At 44.9% G+C, this 17,398-nt stretch overlaps 1 protein-coding gene across 1 annotated transcript in view; it reads right to left on the bottom strand.

Annotated features, from left to right (window-relative positions):
* The window catches only part of LOC141165727 (dynein axonemal heavy chain 3-like), a 2,796,342-nt gene that overhangs the window by 441,786 nt on the left and 2,337,158 nt on the right, over window positions 1-17,398 (bottom strand). The window contains exon 58 of the mRNA XM_073651577.1: window positions 336-520. Within this exon, the coding sequence (XP_073507678.1) occupies window positions 336-520 (185 nt within the window). The remainder of the gene's footprint in view (window positions 1-335; window positions 521-17,398) is intronic.

Below are 17,398 nucleotides of genomic sequence, written 5' to 3'. Positions count from 1 at the left end.
TAGGTCTTCCAGAATGCCTTACCCCATATTATTATTTTCTAATCCTAGGAAGTGCCCTTTTTTATTATGCATTAAATTCTGTACTTATCTGACATAGGACATGCTAACTACCCCACTTTTAATTGCTCAACTACGCTAGTAAGGATCTGTTTAGCAAGAAGTTTGTTGCCTTTTTTCCTGTAACAACAAGCTTGATGTTGAATATCATGAATCAATACATAAAGTGGATATACTATTGAAAATGTTTTGGCAATGACTGGACAATTTAAAGGAAAGCTGACATGTCAATTCAAATTAGCAAATTAGACACTTCAAAGGATTTTTCTTAGACTTACTTGGTCATATTTATATTTTCCTCAAGGATTCTTTTCTCTGATAGCTTTTGGGATAATCGATCCTGAAGATCTTTTAGTTTTGCAGTTACTTCTTTTAGCTCCAGTCTCTTGATTTTGAGTTTATCCATGTGAATTTTTAAATCTGCCTCTGCTGCTTCCAGTCTTTGACGTTTTGGAGCTACAATCTTTAAGAAAAATAACACAGAAAAACCCTAAGAAATGTTTAGATTGTACTTTGTGCTATTTTTGTGGATTTATAATCAGATTTAAGAGATTACTGTTGCGCATGCCATTTTTTGCATGAAAAGTATTTCAAGCATAGTATAATCACTATTACTTTACCTTTTTAGTAGAATTTAAGACTTTATAAACTATTTTCTCTCCAGTTATACCAATGTGATCTGATGCCTTATCAAATATGATAGAATAAGGTATTAGCAAAATATTTCACTGTCCCATTTAAAATATTTACCACAATGCTGTTAATAGGAGACCCTCTGCTTTTGCCTTTCGGCACATTACATACATAAAACAAGAGCTGACCAGCATGAATTTCTCTTGATATGGTCAAGACTCTACTGATTTGTGACAAGGTGATAAGACAAATGACCTCTAACAATAAAGGAATGAATGGTGAAAAGGTCTGTTAAGTAAGTTTGAAAAATTTCATGAGGTTTCTGAAAACTTTTATAAAATATAATGCAGGTTTACCTTCATAAATTATTTGAACAGAGCATGGAAAATGTATCTTTTCAGAAAAAGCTTAAAAAATATTTTGAATTAAATTTTAAATTTTTTAATGAAACTGAACAAAATACTATAGTAGTGCATGAATACTACATAATCACAAGATTAACAGTGTTAGACTCAATTCACACTGTCTATAGTGCATTCTTGCCTTGCAAGGAAAATCTTAAGTATACTCTTATGTACCGATAAGTTATCACAAGCTAAATGTATTCCAAAAGGGTGAGATTTTGGCAAATATTTAGCTATTATACACAGTATAATGATCTTAAAACCCCGTGCTATAATGAAAAACATATGTCCATGCATGCATTCAGAGAGATGCTTCATAACTTTTTTAAGACTTTTTTTAAGATGTTCCACTTTGTATAGTCAGCACTGTCATCCCCAGCAGCAGCAGTATCTCACTATAGATATTTTATAATGGACAGGCAGGAGATGCCCATCTTGGTGGGGGGAATCGTCACTGCCAGAAGCAGAACAATATATAAAACAATGGATAGGCAGGCAGATGCTACAGCTGATCTATTCATTGGCATCAGTCTTGAATGAATGAATGAAAATTGGCACTAATCCATGCCTGATTCAATTTGACAAATGTAAGGTTTTCGATACTAGCAGAGGACAATTTGTTTGGCTTGGGCATGACAAAACCGCCTGTCATGCTGAATACTCTTCCTGAAAGTTCACTAGAGGCTGGTCAAGACAATATCCTTATGGCAAACTTGGCCAGTTCTTCCTACTGGTCCAATTTGATTATTCAGGAGTTCATACTGTTGGGGCTCAGGGTACATGCCAGAGAAAGGACACAGGCCAGATACGGCTCAACTTGGCTATTTAGGTAGTGAAATTTTGTATGCTTAAGTTTGTTAAATTGGCACCATGTCAAATATACTGTATTGGCTGCTCTAGCCTTGGGTACTTATTGTAAACCTGCTGGCCCAAGTGAAGGAGCGTTGACTCTATGAGGAGCGGTGAGGAGTCTTCTGGTCAGATGTGTGAATGGCAGGTGTCTGGTCGGTGGCAGCTTTGCCAAGCAGGAAATACAGCTTATCTTGGTAATGCATAAATAACTCTGACTCTTGCAAAAATGTTCCTATTTTTGTTTTCATAGCGATCATCTAAAAACATGGCTATACAGTAGTCATTCCTTTGGTTCATACTAATGATCATCCTGTAATTCCACAACCAATTGAGCTTACAGCTTGACCAAAGGCTTCATTGGTTCACTTTCCTCACCTTGCTGTGATAGTTGATCGTCAGGGCCAGTGTCATCATCATCATCAATTTCACTCTGTCAGCTTCATCCTCAGCCTGTGCCTGGGGTAACATCATGGCCTCCCCTCATTTATTTACTGATGTTCCTTATCCTCCTTCCTTTCCCTACATCCTACTGCATGTAACATTGACTTCGATTGTCCCAAATAGCCAAGGGCGGTGAAGAACACTGTATATTGTAAGTTGCTTTTCTTTATCCATCCACTGTTGCATCAAACTGAATGTGTGTCTCTATCAGAGATGACCAAATTCTGCTGAGATTTAGGTATATTATGTGTCATACATTCCATTGTGCCATCTGCCTCCTGCCACCTAATACATTTGCCAGAAGCAAAAGAAGTAAATTGTGACTTGTGTTTGGTAGTGTTACTGCCCAGACAACTGTTGCCAGTGGTGACAGTGGTGCTGCTGCTTCTAGCGGCTCCCACATTTTTAGCTGTGGTGTGAGTTGTTTTTTTTTACTTTCACACTACTCCATCTATTGCCATTTTTTCTTTTACTATTCAATTTGTACATAATATAGTTAACATTTCCAAAAAATTTCAATCATAATTATTTAACCCTTAACAAAAAGGACTGAACAAGAAATGCCAAAAATCCTAATGCAACAATAGCCCACATTATTGGAATGGCATGCACAGGTCTCAAATTCAACTACTTAAGCATGTATGCTAAAACAGATCTGCATAGTTAAATGCATAGACTTTTGTTAATTTTTTTGGGGGGTGCACACCTAAAAATCAAAATGCAGCAGAAGTCCTCAGCATTGTTTTGGTATTGTTTTTTTACATTTTATTTGTACAATTTTTTAAACTATTCTCCACACTTTACAAGAAAATCCAGAACAAACTATGCTACATTGATAGGCACACGTCCATAAAGCAAAATATGGAAACAGCCCTCCGCATTGTCATGGCTTGCATGGTAGTCTAATTGAACAAGTAGAAAAAATATGCAAAAAGGTAAATGTGTATTTTTTTTTCTATTTTCAACATTATTTTTACACTTTTGGCAAAAATGCTATAACTAAAGGTATATGACAGAAAATCAAAAACCAACAGCAGTTCTCAGTATTATTGTGGGGGGAACAGTTGGCAAATTGGGGAAGCAAAATAGCTATGTAAAAAGTTAAAATGTCTAGATTATTTTAAAAGCATGTTATTCTATTTTCATAAGTAATAAAATTCAACCTCCTTTTCCCAAAAAGGATGTAACAAAAATGCTAAGTAAGTACACGCCCCAAAAGCCAGCATCTGAATTATCACATTTTGCTAGTGTGGCAGGTATGGATGTAAAATTTGGCTAGTATAACAAGTGTGCAAAAATGAAAACAATGTTTGGTAAAAAGCAGAGTTCATAAGGTAGAGAGTTCCATTTAAATATCTGGATTGCTGGGAATTTTGTTTTTGCCTTTTAAAAAAAACAGTTAATCACTAGTGTTGAGCGAGCACTAAAATGCTCGGGTGCTCGAAGCTCGGGCCGAGCTCACCGTGATACTCGGGTGCTCAACCCAAGCAACGAGCCCAATGTTAGTCTATGGGAGACCCGAGCATTTTTGAGGCGGCACCCCCGGCAGTCTGTAGAAAGCCTAAAAAGTGCCCAAAACGATAGTGACAGTGCTCAAAACACATGGGGACAGCATGGACATCACCCCAGGAAGCATTTATGACCCCCAGGTCACTGCTGTCATCAACGTGGTCATAGGTATTAAGCCACTTTTACGGGCTCACAATAAAACGTTCAAAAACGAAACTGAAACGGTTTTCCTGTGAAATAGGTTAAGGAACTTCCTTTCCAGGGTAAAGACTTGTGTATAAGGTAAAAAAAATAACCAAAAGCAAAAATACTCCTCCACACCTTGGGCTATGTTCGCAAGTAGCATTTTTTATGCGTATTTGCACTTTTGTATTGCTTTCAACTGTGACAAATGCATTCACTGGGAAATGTCATTTTAACATTTTACAATCTTATCTGGTCATGTGCTGTGTGACACATGCATACAGTGCTGAAAAGACATGGGAACAGCAAGGGGAAGACCCCTGGAAGCATCTCTGACACCCAGGTCACTGCCTAAAAGTGTGCCCATCAGAAGTGATCCTTGCCGCATCAGAAGATGCAGACTTGCAACTATCCCCGTGCAAGTCCTTGTCCCAGGGCAGTGTTCAATTGTACCTCCCCCATTCCTTGCAAGCGCAAGTATGCAGCCTGCCACCCACCCACCCCCAGGCTGCAATACCATAGTGCTAGCTTGCACTTGAAATGGGGCCTTTTAGTTTGGAGGAGGCCGAAGCAGGCCACTACCTCATGGATGCTTTGGCAGTGAGGTATCCATACTCAGTCCCCAGCCGCCCGGCGACCGGGTGTCCACACTCGGTCCCCAGCTGCCAGGGGGCGGCCGGGCGTCCATACTCGGTCCCCAGCTGCCCCACGGCCGGGTGTCCACACGGTCCCCTGCCGCCCCTATTTCTCCTTGGAACTTCCCCCCACACTTTTCTTAGCCTGGCCTGCTTTAGGGCAGCATTGGACGAGCCCACCAGAGAACCAGACTCCTCCGGTGGGCCCTGGCTTCTCCATCAGGGGAGTTGAGCATGCCAAGGTGAGGAGCATGATGATGATTTGTTTTTTTGGAATGCAAGCGTAAGTGTGCAACCTGCCACCCACCCACCCCCAGGCTGCAATACCACACTGCTAGCTTGCTTGCACTTGAAATTGGGTCTTTTAGGAATGTGGAGGCAGACGCCGGCCACCATGTCATGGCTGCGTCGGCGGCCTGGTATCCATACTCAGTCCCCGGCGGCCGGGTGTCCACGCTCGGTCCCCAGCTGCCAGGGGGCGGCCGGGTGTCCATACTCGGTCCCCAGCCGTCCTGCGGCCGGTTGTCCACACACGGTCCCCAGCCGCCTGGGGGCGGCCGGGTGTCCATAAACGGTCCCTAGCCGCCCCTATTTCTCCTTGGAACTCACCCCCCCACACTTTTCTTAGTCAGGCCTGCTTTTGGGCAGCATTGAACGAGCCCACCAGAGAACTAGACTCCTCCGGTGGGCCTGGCTTCTCCATCAGGGGAGTTGAGAGTGCCAAGGTGAGGAGCATGATGATGATGATAGAAGTTAGCATCTGCTTTGTTTTCTTGGAATGCAAGCGCATGTATGTAGTAGCGGATAGGCCTGAGGTGGTCAGCGTTTTGGCGCATATCCTACCTCCTCCGAGGATTGCTGGATGTTTTCTTGCTACTATCCCAATTCTATGACTTCCCGTTAAAACAAAGCTTCAGGTGATGAATGATGGATGAGGTGGCAAAGGAGAAAGAGCAGGAGGAACAGGGACCATTCACATCAATATCAGGCCAGACAACCACACATGTCTTGTAGGATATGTTTCTGTACCAAAAGGAGCGGTTTGGCTACACAGTTATTGGGCATGCAGTGAGTGCAATGCTTACCAAAAATTTTGAGGCACTCCAATGCCCCTTGGAAATGACATGGAGGTCAGAGGGCCTTAACTAAACCGTTGTTTCCATTTATAGCAACTGTGTCTCCTGTGCACTGTTATTATGTGGAACTGCAATGCCCCTTGAAACAGACGTGGATTACAGCATACTAAAAACTTCTACCCATTATTGGGGAGTGGGTCTCCCTTAGTGTTCGCCTATGCATTGAACAGGAAAAGCTGACTAAAATTAGGAGGAAATGTAATGCCCGTTGGAAGAATGGTGGAGTTCGCAGTGGAATAAAAAGACAATATCAATGCCCCTTGAAAAAGTGGTGGAGGTCGCAGAAGCTTAACAAGACAGTTTTAATGCCCCTGGGAAAAGTGGTGTAGGTCGCAGTAGCTTAAAAAGACAGATTTAATGCCCTTTGGAAGAGAAGAGAAGGTCGCAGTGGAATAAAAAGAAAATATCAATGACCCTGGGAAAAGAGGTGGAGGTCGCAGTAGCTTAACAAGACGGTTTTAATGCCCTTTGTGAGAGACGTGGAGGTCGCAGTGGAATAAAAAGACAATATCAATGCCCCTGGGAAAAGTAGTGGAGGTCGCAGTAGCTTAACAAGACGGTTTTCATGCCCCTTGGAAGAATGGTGGACTTCGCAGTCAAATAAAAAGACAATATCAATGCCCCTTGAAAAAGTGGTGGAGGTCGCAGTAGCTTAGCAAGACGGTTTTAATGCCCCTTCGAAGAGACGTGGAGGTCGCAGTAGCTTAACAGGACGGTTTTAATGCCCCTTGGAAGAGACATGGAGGTCGCAGTAGCTTAACAAGACGGTTTTAATGCCCCTTGGAAGGGACCTGGAGGTCGCAGTAGCTTAACAAGATGGTTTTAATGCCCTTTGGAAGAGACGTGGAGGTCGCAGTAGCTTAAAAAGACGGTTTTAATGCCCCTTGGAAGAGACGTGGAAGTTGCAGTAGCTTAACAAGACGGTTTTAATGCCCCTTGAAAAAGTGGTGGAGGTTGCAGTAGCTTAACAAGATGGTTTTAATAGCCCTTGGAAAAATGGTGGAGGTTGCAGTAGCTTAACAAGATGGTTTTAATGCCCCTTGGAAGAATGGTGGCGTTTGCAGTGGAATAAAAAGACAATATCAATGCCCCTTGAAAAAGTGGTGGAGGTCGCAGTAGCTTAACAAGACGGTTTTAATGCCCCTTGGAAGAGACGTGGAGGTCGCAGTAGCTTAACAAGACGGTTTTAATGCCTTTGGAAGAGACGTGGAGGTTGCAGTGGAATAAAAAGACAATATCAATGCCCCTGGGAAGAGCGGTGGAGGTCGCAGTAGCTTAACAAGACGGTTTTAATGCCCCTTGGAAGAATGGAGGAGGTCGCAGTAGCTTAACAATACGGTTTTAATGCCCCTTGGTAGAGACGTGGAGGTCACAGTGGAATAAAAAGACAATATCAGTGCCCCTGGGAAAAGTGGTGGAGGTTGCAGTTGTTATGATCTGCTACAAGCACTAAGGAAAGACAGGAGATCTGTCCCTACAATAGAACTTAACTGGATCCCTACGATGTAACGGGGAACCTGATCCTGCGATCAGACCCGCTAAATTCCTCAGCTAGTCTGTACGAAGACCTATAGATGCAAGGAAGGGATCCCTACAAGAACTAGGGACTGGGATAAAGTTGGACACCTCCTAGCAGAAATTGTAGCAGTAAAAGACAAACACACAACATAGAACATAGAGGTCAGAAGACCTAGCAAAACTGACAGAGAAAGGTAACAGAGCACCAAGCTAGCTCAAGAGTAGAAATTACAATGAAGTCCAGCAAGGCCAGGAGGGCGGAGCCGGATTAAATAGGCAAAAAGGTCATGTGACCAGCAAACAAGAAAAAAAAAAACAGGAGAGTTCTAACAGTACCCCCTCTTCTAAGAGGATCCTCCGGATCCCCTAGGCCCGGGCTTATCAGGAAACCTCCTGTGAAATGCTCTGACTAGTCTGGAAGCAGAAACATCATCCGCCCTCACCCATGAGTTATCCTCGGGTCCGAAACCCTTCCAAGCGACGAGATACTGCAAACTCCCTCTATACCATCTAGAATTTAGGATGCGGGAAATTTCATATTCCCCGTCCTCCACCACCGGAGTAACAGTGGCAGAGGTGTCACCAACCGACACATCAGCTCTTTTCAACAGAGAAACATGAAACACCGGATTAATCTTCCAGGAGGTAGGAACCTCCAACCTAACAGCAGATTGGTTAACTATCTGAAGCACCTTAAAGGGCCCTACAAACTTGGGACCCAATTTTTTAGAAGGAATCCTCAATCGCAGATTCTTAGAGGACAACCAAACCATGTCACCAATAGCAAACTAAACCTCTTGCCGTTTCCTATCAAAGTACCTCTTAGATTTTTTGTTAGCCTCCTGAAGATTATCACGCACATCCGTCCAAACTCTCTCCAAATCACCGGAAAAACTCTCCTCCTCAGGCACAGCCGAAACCAATTTGGAGAATGACCCAAAAGACGGATGTCTCCCAGAACAACAAAAAAAAGGCGAACACCCAGCAGAAGAGGATGTATGGTTGTTAAGAGCAAATTCAGCAAGTGGCAGAAACTCAGACCACCCCTCTTGATTGTCTGCCACAAAGCAACGCAAGAACTGCTCAACATCCTGGTTCTTTCTTTCTGTCTGGCCATTAGACTCAGGATGATATCCGGATGAAAACGACAAATGAACTCCCAACCTCTCACAAAAGGCACGCCAAAAACGAGCCACGAACTGAGGTCCCCTATCAGAAACAATGTCAGTAGGAACGCCATGTAGTCTGACAATTTCCTTGACAAAGGCCTTAGCGAGTGTCTTAGCGCAAGGCAGTTTGATGAAGGGAACCAAGTGACACATCTTGCTAAAACGGTCCACGACCACCCAGATGACCGTGAAACCTTCGGAGGGGGGAAGGTCAGTAATAAAGTCCATAGCCAGATGTGTCCAAGGAACACTAGGAACCTCCAGAGGGCAAAGCAACCCCGCAGCAGGAGCACGTGAAGACTTAGATCTAGCACACACAGTACATTGACGCACCCACTTAATGACTTCCTTCTGCCATCCAGGCCACCAAAAACTGCGACCCACAAGTCTCTTGGTCTCAGAAATTCCTGGATGACCTGCCAACCGAGACTCATGACACTCAACAAAGAAATCTCTCCTAAAGGTCCTAGGCACAAACAACCTACCATGGGGAGTATTAGATGGGGCATTCTCCTGAGCTTTAAGAATCTCATCCTCCAAAACGGAGTCCAAAGCAGCAATCACAACACCTTCTTGTAAAATGCTCTCCTCCTCAGCACCGACCATGGGAGAAAAGCTGCGAGACAAAGCATCCGCTTTAACATTCTTGGTACCCGGGATGTAAGTAACGGAAAAATTAAACCGCGAGAAAAAAAGTGCCCACCTAGCCTGACGGGCATTCAAGCGCTTGGCAGCATCAAGATAGATCAGATTTTTATGATCAGTGAAAACCTGAATGGGAAATTCAGCACCTTCCAAGAGATGACGCCAGTGTTCAAATGCGAGTTTAATAGCCAGCAATTCCCGATTACCAATATCGTAATTAAGTTCAGTCTCAGAAATTTTTTTTTTAAAAAAGGCACAGGGATGTACTCCATCCTTGCTTTCCTGAGACAACACCGCACCGACCCCTACAGAAGAAGCATCAACCTCAACCAAAAACGGCTTAGTCACATCAGGCTGCATAAGGATGGGAGCAGAGGTGAACCTCTCCTTTAGAAACACAAAAGCTTCAATGGCCTCAGAAGTCCAGTGAACCGCATTAGCACCTTTCCTGGTGAGATCGGTCAGCGGTTTGACAATAATAGAATTTTTTTTTATGAATTTTCTGTAATAATTGGCGAAACCCAAAAACCTCTGTATCGATTTCAAACCAATAGGCCTAGGCCATTCCTGCACAGCTTGAACTTTAACCGGGTCCATCTCAAAACCTTCACTGGAGATAATGTAACCCAAAAAACTAATTCTCTGTACAGCGAACTCACATTTCTCTAGCTTAGCAAAAAGCGAATTGTCCATTAATAACTGTAAAACCTCACGTACGCTCCGCCAATGAGACTCCAGATCAGGCGAATAAATCAGAATGTCATCTAAATACACAACCACATTTTTGCCGATCAAAGGTCTAAGGATGTCATTAATAAGATTCTGAAAAAATGCTGGAGCATTGGTAAGACCAAAAGGCATAACCAGATTCTCAAAATGACCCACAGGAGTGTTAAAAGCAGTCTTCCATTCATCACCCTCCTTCATGCGCAACAAATTGTGTGCCCCCCGGAGATCAATTTTAGAGAACCACTTGGCCCCCACTAACTGGTTAAACAAATCAGGAATCAATGGCAGTGGGTAAGGATTGCGTACAGTAATTTTATTAATCTCACGAGAGTCCAGACAAGGACGTAAACCGCCATCTTTTTTTTTTACAAAAAAAAAATCCAACAGCCACAGGAGACTTGGAAGGCCCAATGTGACCAGCGGCCAAGCTTGTCTGTATGTATTCCTCCAAAGTCTTTCTCTCAGGAATAGTAAGATTAAATAAATGACTTTTAGGAAGAGTCGCTCCAGGGACAAATTCAATGGTACAATCATAGTCTCTATGGGGAGGCAAAATTTGTGACTCCTCCTCAGAAAAAACTCTCCAAAAATCCTGAATAGGTACAGGTAATTCCCCTTTTTCCACCGCAGCAATACGTCCGTTACAACACTTGTCATAACATTTAGGGCTCCAGGACTTAATTTCATTGGTAGACCAATCCAGTACAGGATTGTGCAATTTTAACCAGGGCAACCCCAAAATTACTGGAGAAGGCAAATTATTTAATACTACCAAATCCAAATTCTCTTGATGAATACCATTAATGTGAGAGGAAATTCACAGACCTTGTGAGTAACACTCTTCAAGGGAGAGCCATCAACAGAAACCACAGCAATAGGGGATGACAAAGGTTTAGGTTTTCATTTAAGTTTTTCCAAGAATCCCCCATCAATCACATTCAGAGTAGAACCACAATCCACAAATACCCGAAATTCAATTAATTCTTCCTGAGCAGCGGTAGTAGCAGATAGGAATACTCCCTTAGTATTTAAACAGGCTATACATGCATGACTGACCATTTTTTTTCTTTGTTCATACGAAGCACACAGTTCTTAATGAAATGACCAGAATTTCTGCTATAGAAGCACAAACCTCCAGAAAGCCTGCGGTCTTTTTCCTGAGAGCGGGGTGCCATCGCCCCAATCTCCATCGGCTCTCCTTTGTCAGCACAGATCCTCTCAAGACTTGGAGCTGACATGGCAGAGGATTTACTCTCATTAACCCTTGCACGCAGTCTCCTGTCCACCCGTATAGCTAATTGCATTGCCTCCTGCAAGTTTCCAGGTGTGGGATAAGCAATCAGCAAATCCTTAACCCTTTCACCAAGCCCTGCAAGAAACAAACTTTTCAAAGCTGAATCGTTCCACCCCACCTGGGCAGACCACCGACGGAAGTGAGAACAATATTTTTCCACATTACCTGATCCCTGCCTCAGATGTCTCAATTCAGACTCAGCAGATGAGACACGATCAGGATCATCGTACAACAAACCCAAAGCAGAAAAAAAACTATCCACTGATCTAAAGCACGGATCACTAGGTTGGAGAGAAAAGGCCCATCCCTGAGGATCTTTGCACAAAAGTGACATTATGAACCCTATGCGCTGTGATTCATCACCAGAGGATCTGGGTCTTAAACAAAAATAAAATAAACAAGCATTTTTAAAAGAAAAAAAATCTTGTTGTTCACCAAAAAATAGATCAGGCAGACGTACCTTTGGCTCCACAAAATGTGCTCCAGAACAGCTACTCACGTGTTGTTGGAGCTCGGCCACCTCCAGTGAGAGTCCCTGCAAGCATTGAGCCAAATCTTGAACCGAGACCATGATGGAAACTGGAGGTCTTTCCTTAGAGAATATTTTTCTTTTTTTTGGGCTGGACTTACTGTTATGATCTGCTACAAGCACTAAGGAAAGACAGGAGATCTGTCCCTACAATAGAACTAAACTGGATCCCTACGATGTAACGGGGAACCTGATCCTGCGATCAGACCCGCTAAAGTCCTCAGCTAGTCTGTACGAAGACCTATAGATGCAAGGAAGGGATCCCTACAAGAACTAGGGACTGGGATAAAGTTGGACACCTCCTAGCAGAAATTATAGCAGTAAAAGACAAACACACAACATAGAACATAGAGGTCAGAAGACCTAGCAAAACTAACAGAGAAAGGTAACGGAGCACCAAGCTAGCTCAAGAGTAGAATTACAATGAAGTCCAGCAAGGCCAGGAGGGCGGAGCCGGATTAAATAGGCAAAAAAGGTCATGTGACCAGCAAACAAGAAAAAAACAACAGGAGAGTTCTAGCAGCAGTAGCTTAACAAGATGGTTTTAATGCCCCTTGGAAAAGTGGTGGAGGTCGCAATAGCTTATCAAGATGGTTTTAATGCACCTTGTAAGAGACGTGGAGGTTGCAGAGGAATAAAAAGACAATATCAATGCCCCTGGGAAAAGTGGTGAAGGTCGCAGTAGCTTAACAAGACCGTTTTAATGCCCCTTGGAAGAGACGTGGAGGTCGCAGTACCTTAAGAAGACAATTTTAATGCCCCTTGGAAGAGACGTGGTGGTCGCAGTAGCTTAAAAAGATGGTTTTAATGCCCCTTCGAAGAATGGTTGAGGTCGCAGTAGCTTAACAAGACGGTTTTAATGCCCCTTGGAAGAGACATGGTGGTCGCAGTAGCTTAACAAGACGGTTTTAATGCCCCTTGGAAGAGACGTGGAGGTCGCAGTAGCTTAACAAGACTGTTTTAATGCCCCTTGGAAGAGACATGGTGGTCGAAGTAGCTTAACAAGACGGTTTTAATGCCCCTTGGAAGAGACGTGGAGGTCGCAGTGGAATAAAAAGACAATATCAATGCCCCTGGGAAGAGTGGTGGAGGTTGCAGTGGAACAAAAAGACAATATCAATGCCCCTTGGAAGAGTGGTGGAGGTCCCAGTGGAATAAAAAGACAATATCAATGCCCCTTGGAAAAGTGGTGGAGGTCGCAGTAGCTTAACAAGACTGTTTTCATGCCCCTTGGAAGAATGGTGGAGGTCGCAGTGGAATAAAAAGACAATATCAATGCCCTTGGGAAAGTGGTGGAGGTCGCAGTAGCTTAACCAGACGGTTTTCATGCCCCTTACAAGAGCCATGCAATACAGCATATTAAAAACATTATTCCCATTATTGGGGAGTGGGTCTCCCATAGTCTTTGCCTATGCCTTCCAAGCAAAAGCTGCCAAAAATTAGGACGGAGGAACTTGCAATGCTGGCAACATGGACCACGGTCACCCTGGTGGTATAGTGGTTGTGGAGGCTGAGGATAAGGAGAAGAGCAAAATACAGCCAAAATGAGGAAGCGTATACCCATGTGTGGGTGTGAAGCGGTGTATGGGAATACACCTCCCGAAATAACACAGTGGATTTGACTCTGCTGTCATTCGGTAGTGATGAGAAGTCTGGCCCAATCCAGCCCTTGTTCATTTTGATAAGGGTCAGCTTGTCAGCATTGTCAGTTGACAGGCGAGTGCGCTTATTAGTTATAATTCCCCCAGCGGCACTAAAAACACGCTCCGATAACACGCTAGTGGCAGGGCAGGCCAGGACCTCCAAGGTGTACAGACCGAGTTCATTCCAAGTGTCCAGCTTGGATACCCAATAATTAAAAGGCACAGAGGAATCAAGGAGGATGCTGGTACGGTCGGCAAGGTACTCCCTCACCATTTTTTGAAACTTTCCACTCCTTGTGAGAGTACCCCGCACCTCAGGGCCTTTAAGCTGGGCGGGTCTCAGAAAACTGTCCCATAATGTTGACAGTGTTCCCCTGCCTCTGCCGGATTGGAGTTGCATCTCTCTCGCCTGTATGCCTTGTTTGGGCAACGAACTGTGACCTCTGCCGCTAGGGTGTTAAGATGGGAATTTTTTTAACAGTTCTGCAGCTAGGGCCTTCTGGTACTGCCCCATTTTTGTAGACCTCTCCACCTCAGGAATAAGAGAGTGAAAGTTCTCCTTGTAGCGGGGGTCTAAAAGTGTCACCAACCAGTAATGACTGTCACCCAACATTTTGACAATGCAAGGGTCACGGTTAAGGCAGCGTAACATAAAGTCAGCCATGCGTGCCAGACTCGTAACGGGCAAGAATTCCGTGTCCTCACCAAGATTATGACTGACCATGATCTCCTCCTCCTCCTCCTCCCCCCTGTCCTCAGGCCACCCACGCTGAACCGACGGTATGACAGTTGTACAGGTACTACCGTCTACAGCGCATAATACCAGCTCCTCTTCTTCCTCCTCCTCTCCCTCATTGTTCCCCAATGCACGTTGGGATAATATGAGGCTGGGTTTTGTGTAATCGCCCATTATGGCTTCTTGATCCATCTCATCATACTCTGGCTGCAATGCCTCCTCTTTAATTCTCTGCAGAGAGCGTTGCAAAAGACAGACAAGTGGGATGCTGACTCTAATGATGGCGTCATCGCCACTCACCATCTTGGTGGACTTCTCAAAGTTTGTCAGGATGGTACATACGTCAGACATCCAGGTCCACTCCTGAGGTCTTATGTGTGGAGTCTGACCTGAATATCGACGGCCTTGTTGCAGCTGGTACTCCACAACTGCTCTCTTCTGCTCACAAATCCTTTGCAACATGTGGAGGGTAGAGTTCCAACGTGTGGGGACATCACACACCAATCGGTGTGACGGAAGCTGCAAACGCTGCGGCAACACAGCAAGGGCGACGGAAACTGTAGCCGACTTGCGAAAATGAGCTGACAGGCGGCGTACTTTGACGAGTAGATCTGGCAACTCGGGGTACGATTTAAGAAACTGCTGAACCACGAGGTTAAGCACATGAGCCAGGCATGGTGCGTGTGTGATCTCGCCTCGCCTCAGAGCTGCCACCAGGTTACGGCCATTGTCACACACGACCATGCCTGGATGTAGGTTCAGCCGTCTCAGCCACAGATCTGCCTGCTCTTTCACAGCTGTCCACAACTCACAAGCAGTGTGAGGTTTATCACCTAAGCTTATGAGTTTCAGCACTGCCTGTTGCCGCTTGGCGGAGGCAGTACTGCAGTGCTTCCAGCGTGTAAATGATGTGTTGATATCTGAGATGGAGGCTGAACATGAGGAGGAGGGGGACCATGATGCGCAGGAGCTGTACACTGTGGGGGCAATCCTGACTGACATAGGGCCCGCAATCCTCGGTGTGGGGAGGATGTGTTCCGTCCCAAGGTCCGACTGGGTCCCGGCTTCCACTATGTTTACCCAGTGTGCCGTCAGGGAGATGTACCATCCCTGGCCACAAGCACCTTTCCACGTGTCCTTTGTCAGGTGGTCTCTCCCAGTAACTGCGTTGTTGAGGGCACGGCAGATGTTTTGGGACACGTGCTTGTGTAGTGTGGGGATGGCACACCGGGCAAAATAGTGTAGACTGGGGACCGAGTACCGAGGGATGGCCACCGCTATAAGGTTGCGGAAGGATTCCATCTCCACCAGCCTAAAAGGCAGCATTTCCAACGCAAGCAGTCGTGAAATGTGCGAATTTAGGACTGTGGCCTGTGGGGCGTTGGCTGCGAATTTGCGCTTTCGTTCAAAGCTCTGGGATATTGACAATTGAATGCTGCGATGGGACGTGGACGTGGACGTTGATGCTGTTTCTTGAGAAACTGCCATAACAAGTAAAGACTGAGAGGAGGGGGCATCTTTGCATGCAGTATGGACAGGGGATTGCCTTGCACACACAACAGGGCGTTCTATTACATGCACAACAGCGGAAGAAGCAGTGTTGACACCTGCTGACACTGGTTGTGGACCCTGGGGTTCGCCCCATAAAGTTGGGTGCTTTGCTGCCATTTGCCTGATCATGCTGGTGGTGGTCAGGCAGGTAATTATGTCACCCCTGCTGATGCTGGCATGGCAGGTGGTACAAATGGCCCTTTTGGGGTTATTCCAGACTCTGGAAGACCTACCGGTTGTAATGGTAACGTCACTTGTGTTGGTGTTGCGGGGAACTGTTGCCCGCCCTCTGTGTGCGGCCACCACACTGCTTCTTCCTGCATGTTGGGGTACTGTGCCTCCATCCCCCTGTGTGCTGCTGGCCTCGCTCTGCATGTCCTCCTGCCACGTTGGGTCAGTTACTAGGTCATCCACCACCTCCTCCTCTTCCACTTGTGCACCACAATCCTCCTCCTCACTTCGTGGCAATTGTGTCTCGTCATCGTCCACCTCTTGTGAATAATTGCCAGCGTCGACTTCCTGTGTCTGTGGCTGTTCAAATATTTGGGCATTGCTACATGGGATCTCCTCTTCCACAACTTCAAGCGGAGCAGGCGAGGGGCACAAATATGGAAATGGACCAGTGAACAGCTCTTCAGAGTGTCCAAGTGTGGGATCAGTTGCTGTCTGACGACATTCGGCATGGTGGGAGGAAGGAGCATGAGGGTGAGGAGGAGTATGCGTTCGAGACTCACGACTAATAAAACTTGACCGTGTGGAAGACAGATCGGAGGTGGTGGTGCCCAGGTAACTGGAAGCATTATCTGCTATCCAATTAATAACCTGTTTACACTGATCAGTTCACAATACTGGTGTTGTAGTGTGCTTCCCTAGTAATTCGGTCAAGAAGTGGGAGCGAGAAGATGTGGCTGTTGGTTGTGGCACATTTTCACCTTGGCTACGACCCCGTCCTCTACACGTACCATCACCAGAACATCCAGTTCCACGTCCCTTGCCACGCGCCTTGCCCATTGTAAATGAAGTAAAATAGCTTACACTCGCACGATCAATGGAAAAAGGGTAATAAAAAGGTGATTAGAACCGTGGAAGAGGAAAACCACAGTTCTATTTCTCGGGCCTACACCAGAATCATTTAAACAGATATATTGGTGTCTGACCAGTCAGGGAGACACTATTACAGTTTTTTTTATGGCAAAAAATGCCAAAAGCAGGATAATACAGAGATTTGACCCGTGGAACTGCAAAACCACAGTTATAGTTATGTGGCGTACACCAGAATCTTTTAAACAGATATATTAGTGTCTGACCAGTCAGGGAGACACTATTACAGTTTTTTTTTACGGCAAAAAAATGCCAAAATCAGGATAATACAGAGATTTGACCCGTAGAACTGCAAAACCACAGTTCTATTTCTCTGGCCTACACCAGACTCTTTTAAACAGATATATTGGTGTTTGACCAGTCAGGGAGACACTATTACAGTTTTTTTTACGGCAAAAAATGCCAAAAGCAGGATAATACAGAGATTTGACCGGTGGAACTGCAAAACCACAGTTATAGTTATGTGGCGTACAACAGAATCTTTAAAACAGATATATTGGTGTCTGTCCAGTCAGGAAGACACTATTACAGTTTTTTTTAACGGCAAAAAATGCCAAAAACAGGATAATACAGAGATTTGACCCGTGGAACTGCAAAACCACAGTTATATTTCTCTGGCCTTCAGCAGACTCT

The sequence above is a fragment of the Phyllobates terribilis genome, unplaced genomic scaffold (genome assembly GCF_046119375.1).
Source record: "Phyllobates terribilis strain yellow unplaced genomic scaffold, ASM4611937v1 Scaffold_11__3_contigs__length_659146591, whole genome shotgun sequence".
Lineage (NCBI taxonomy): Eukaryota > Metazoa > Chordata > Amphibia > Anura > Dendrobatidae > Phyllobates > Phyllobates terribilis.
Note: the sequence above shows the minus strand (reverse complement) of the source record. Positions and strands in the feature narration are given on the sequence as shown.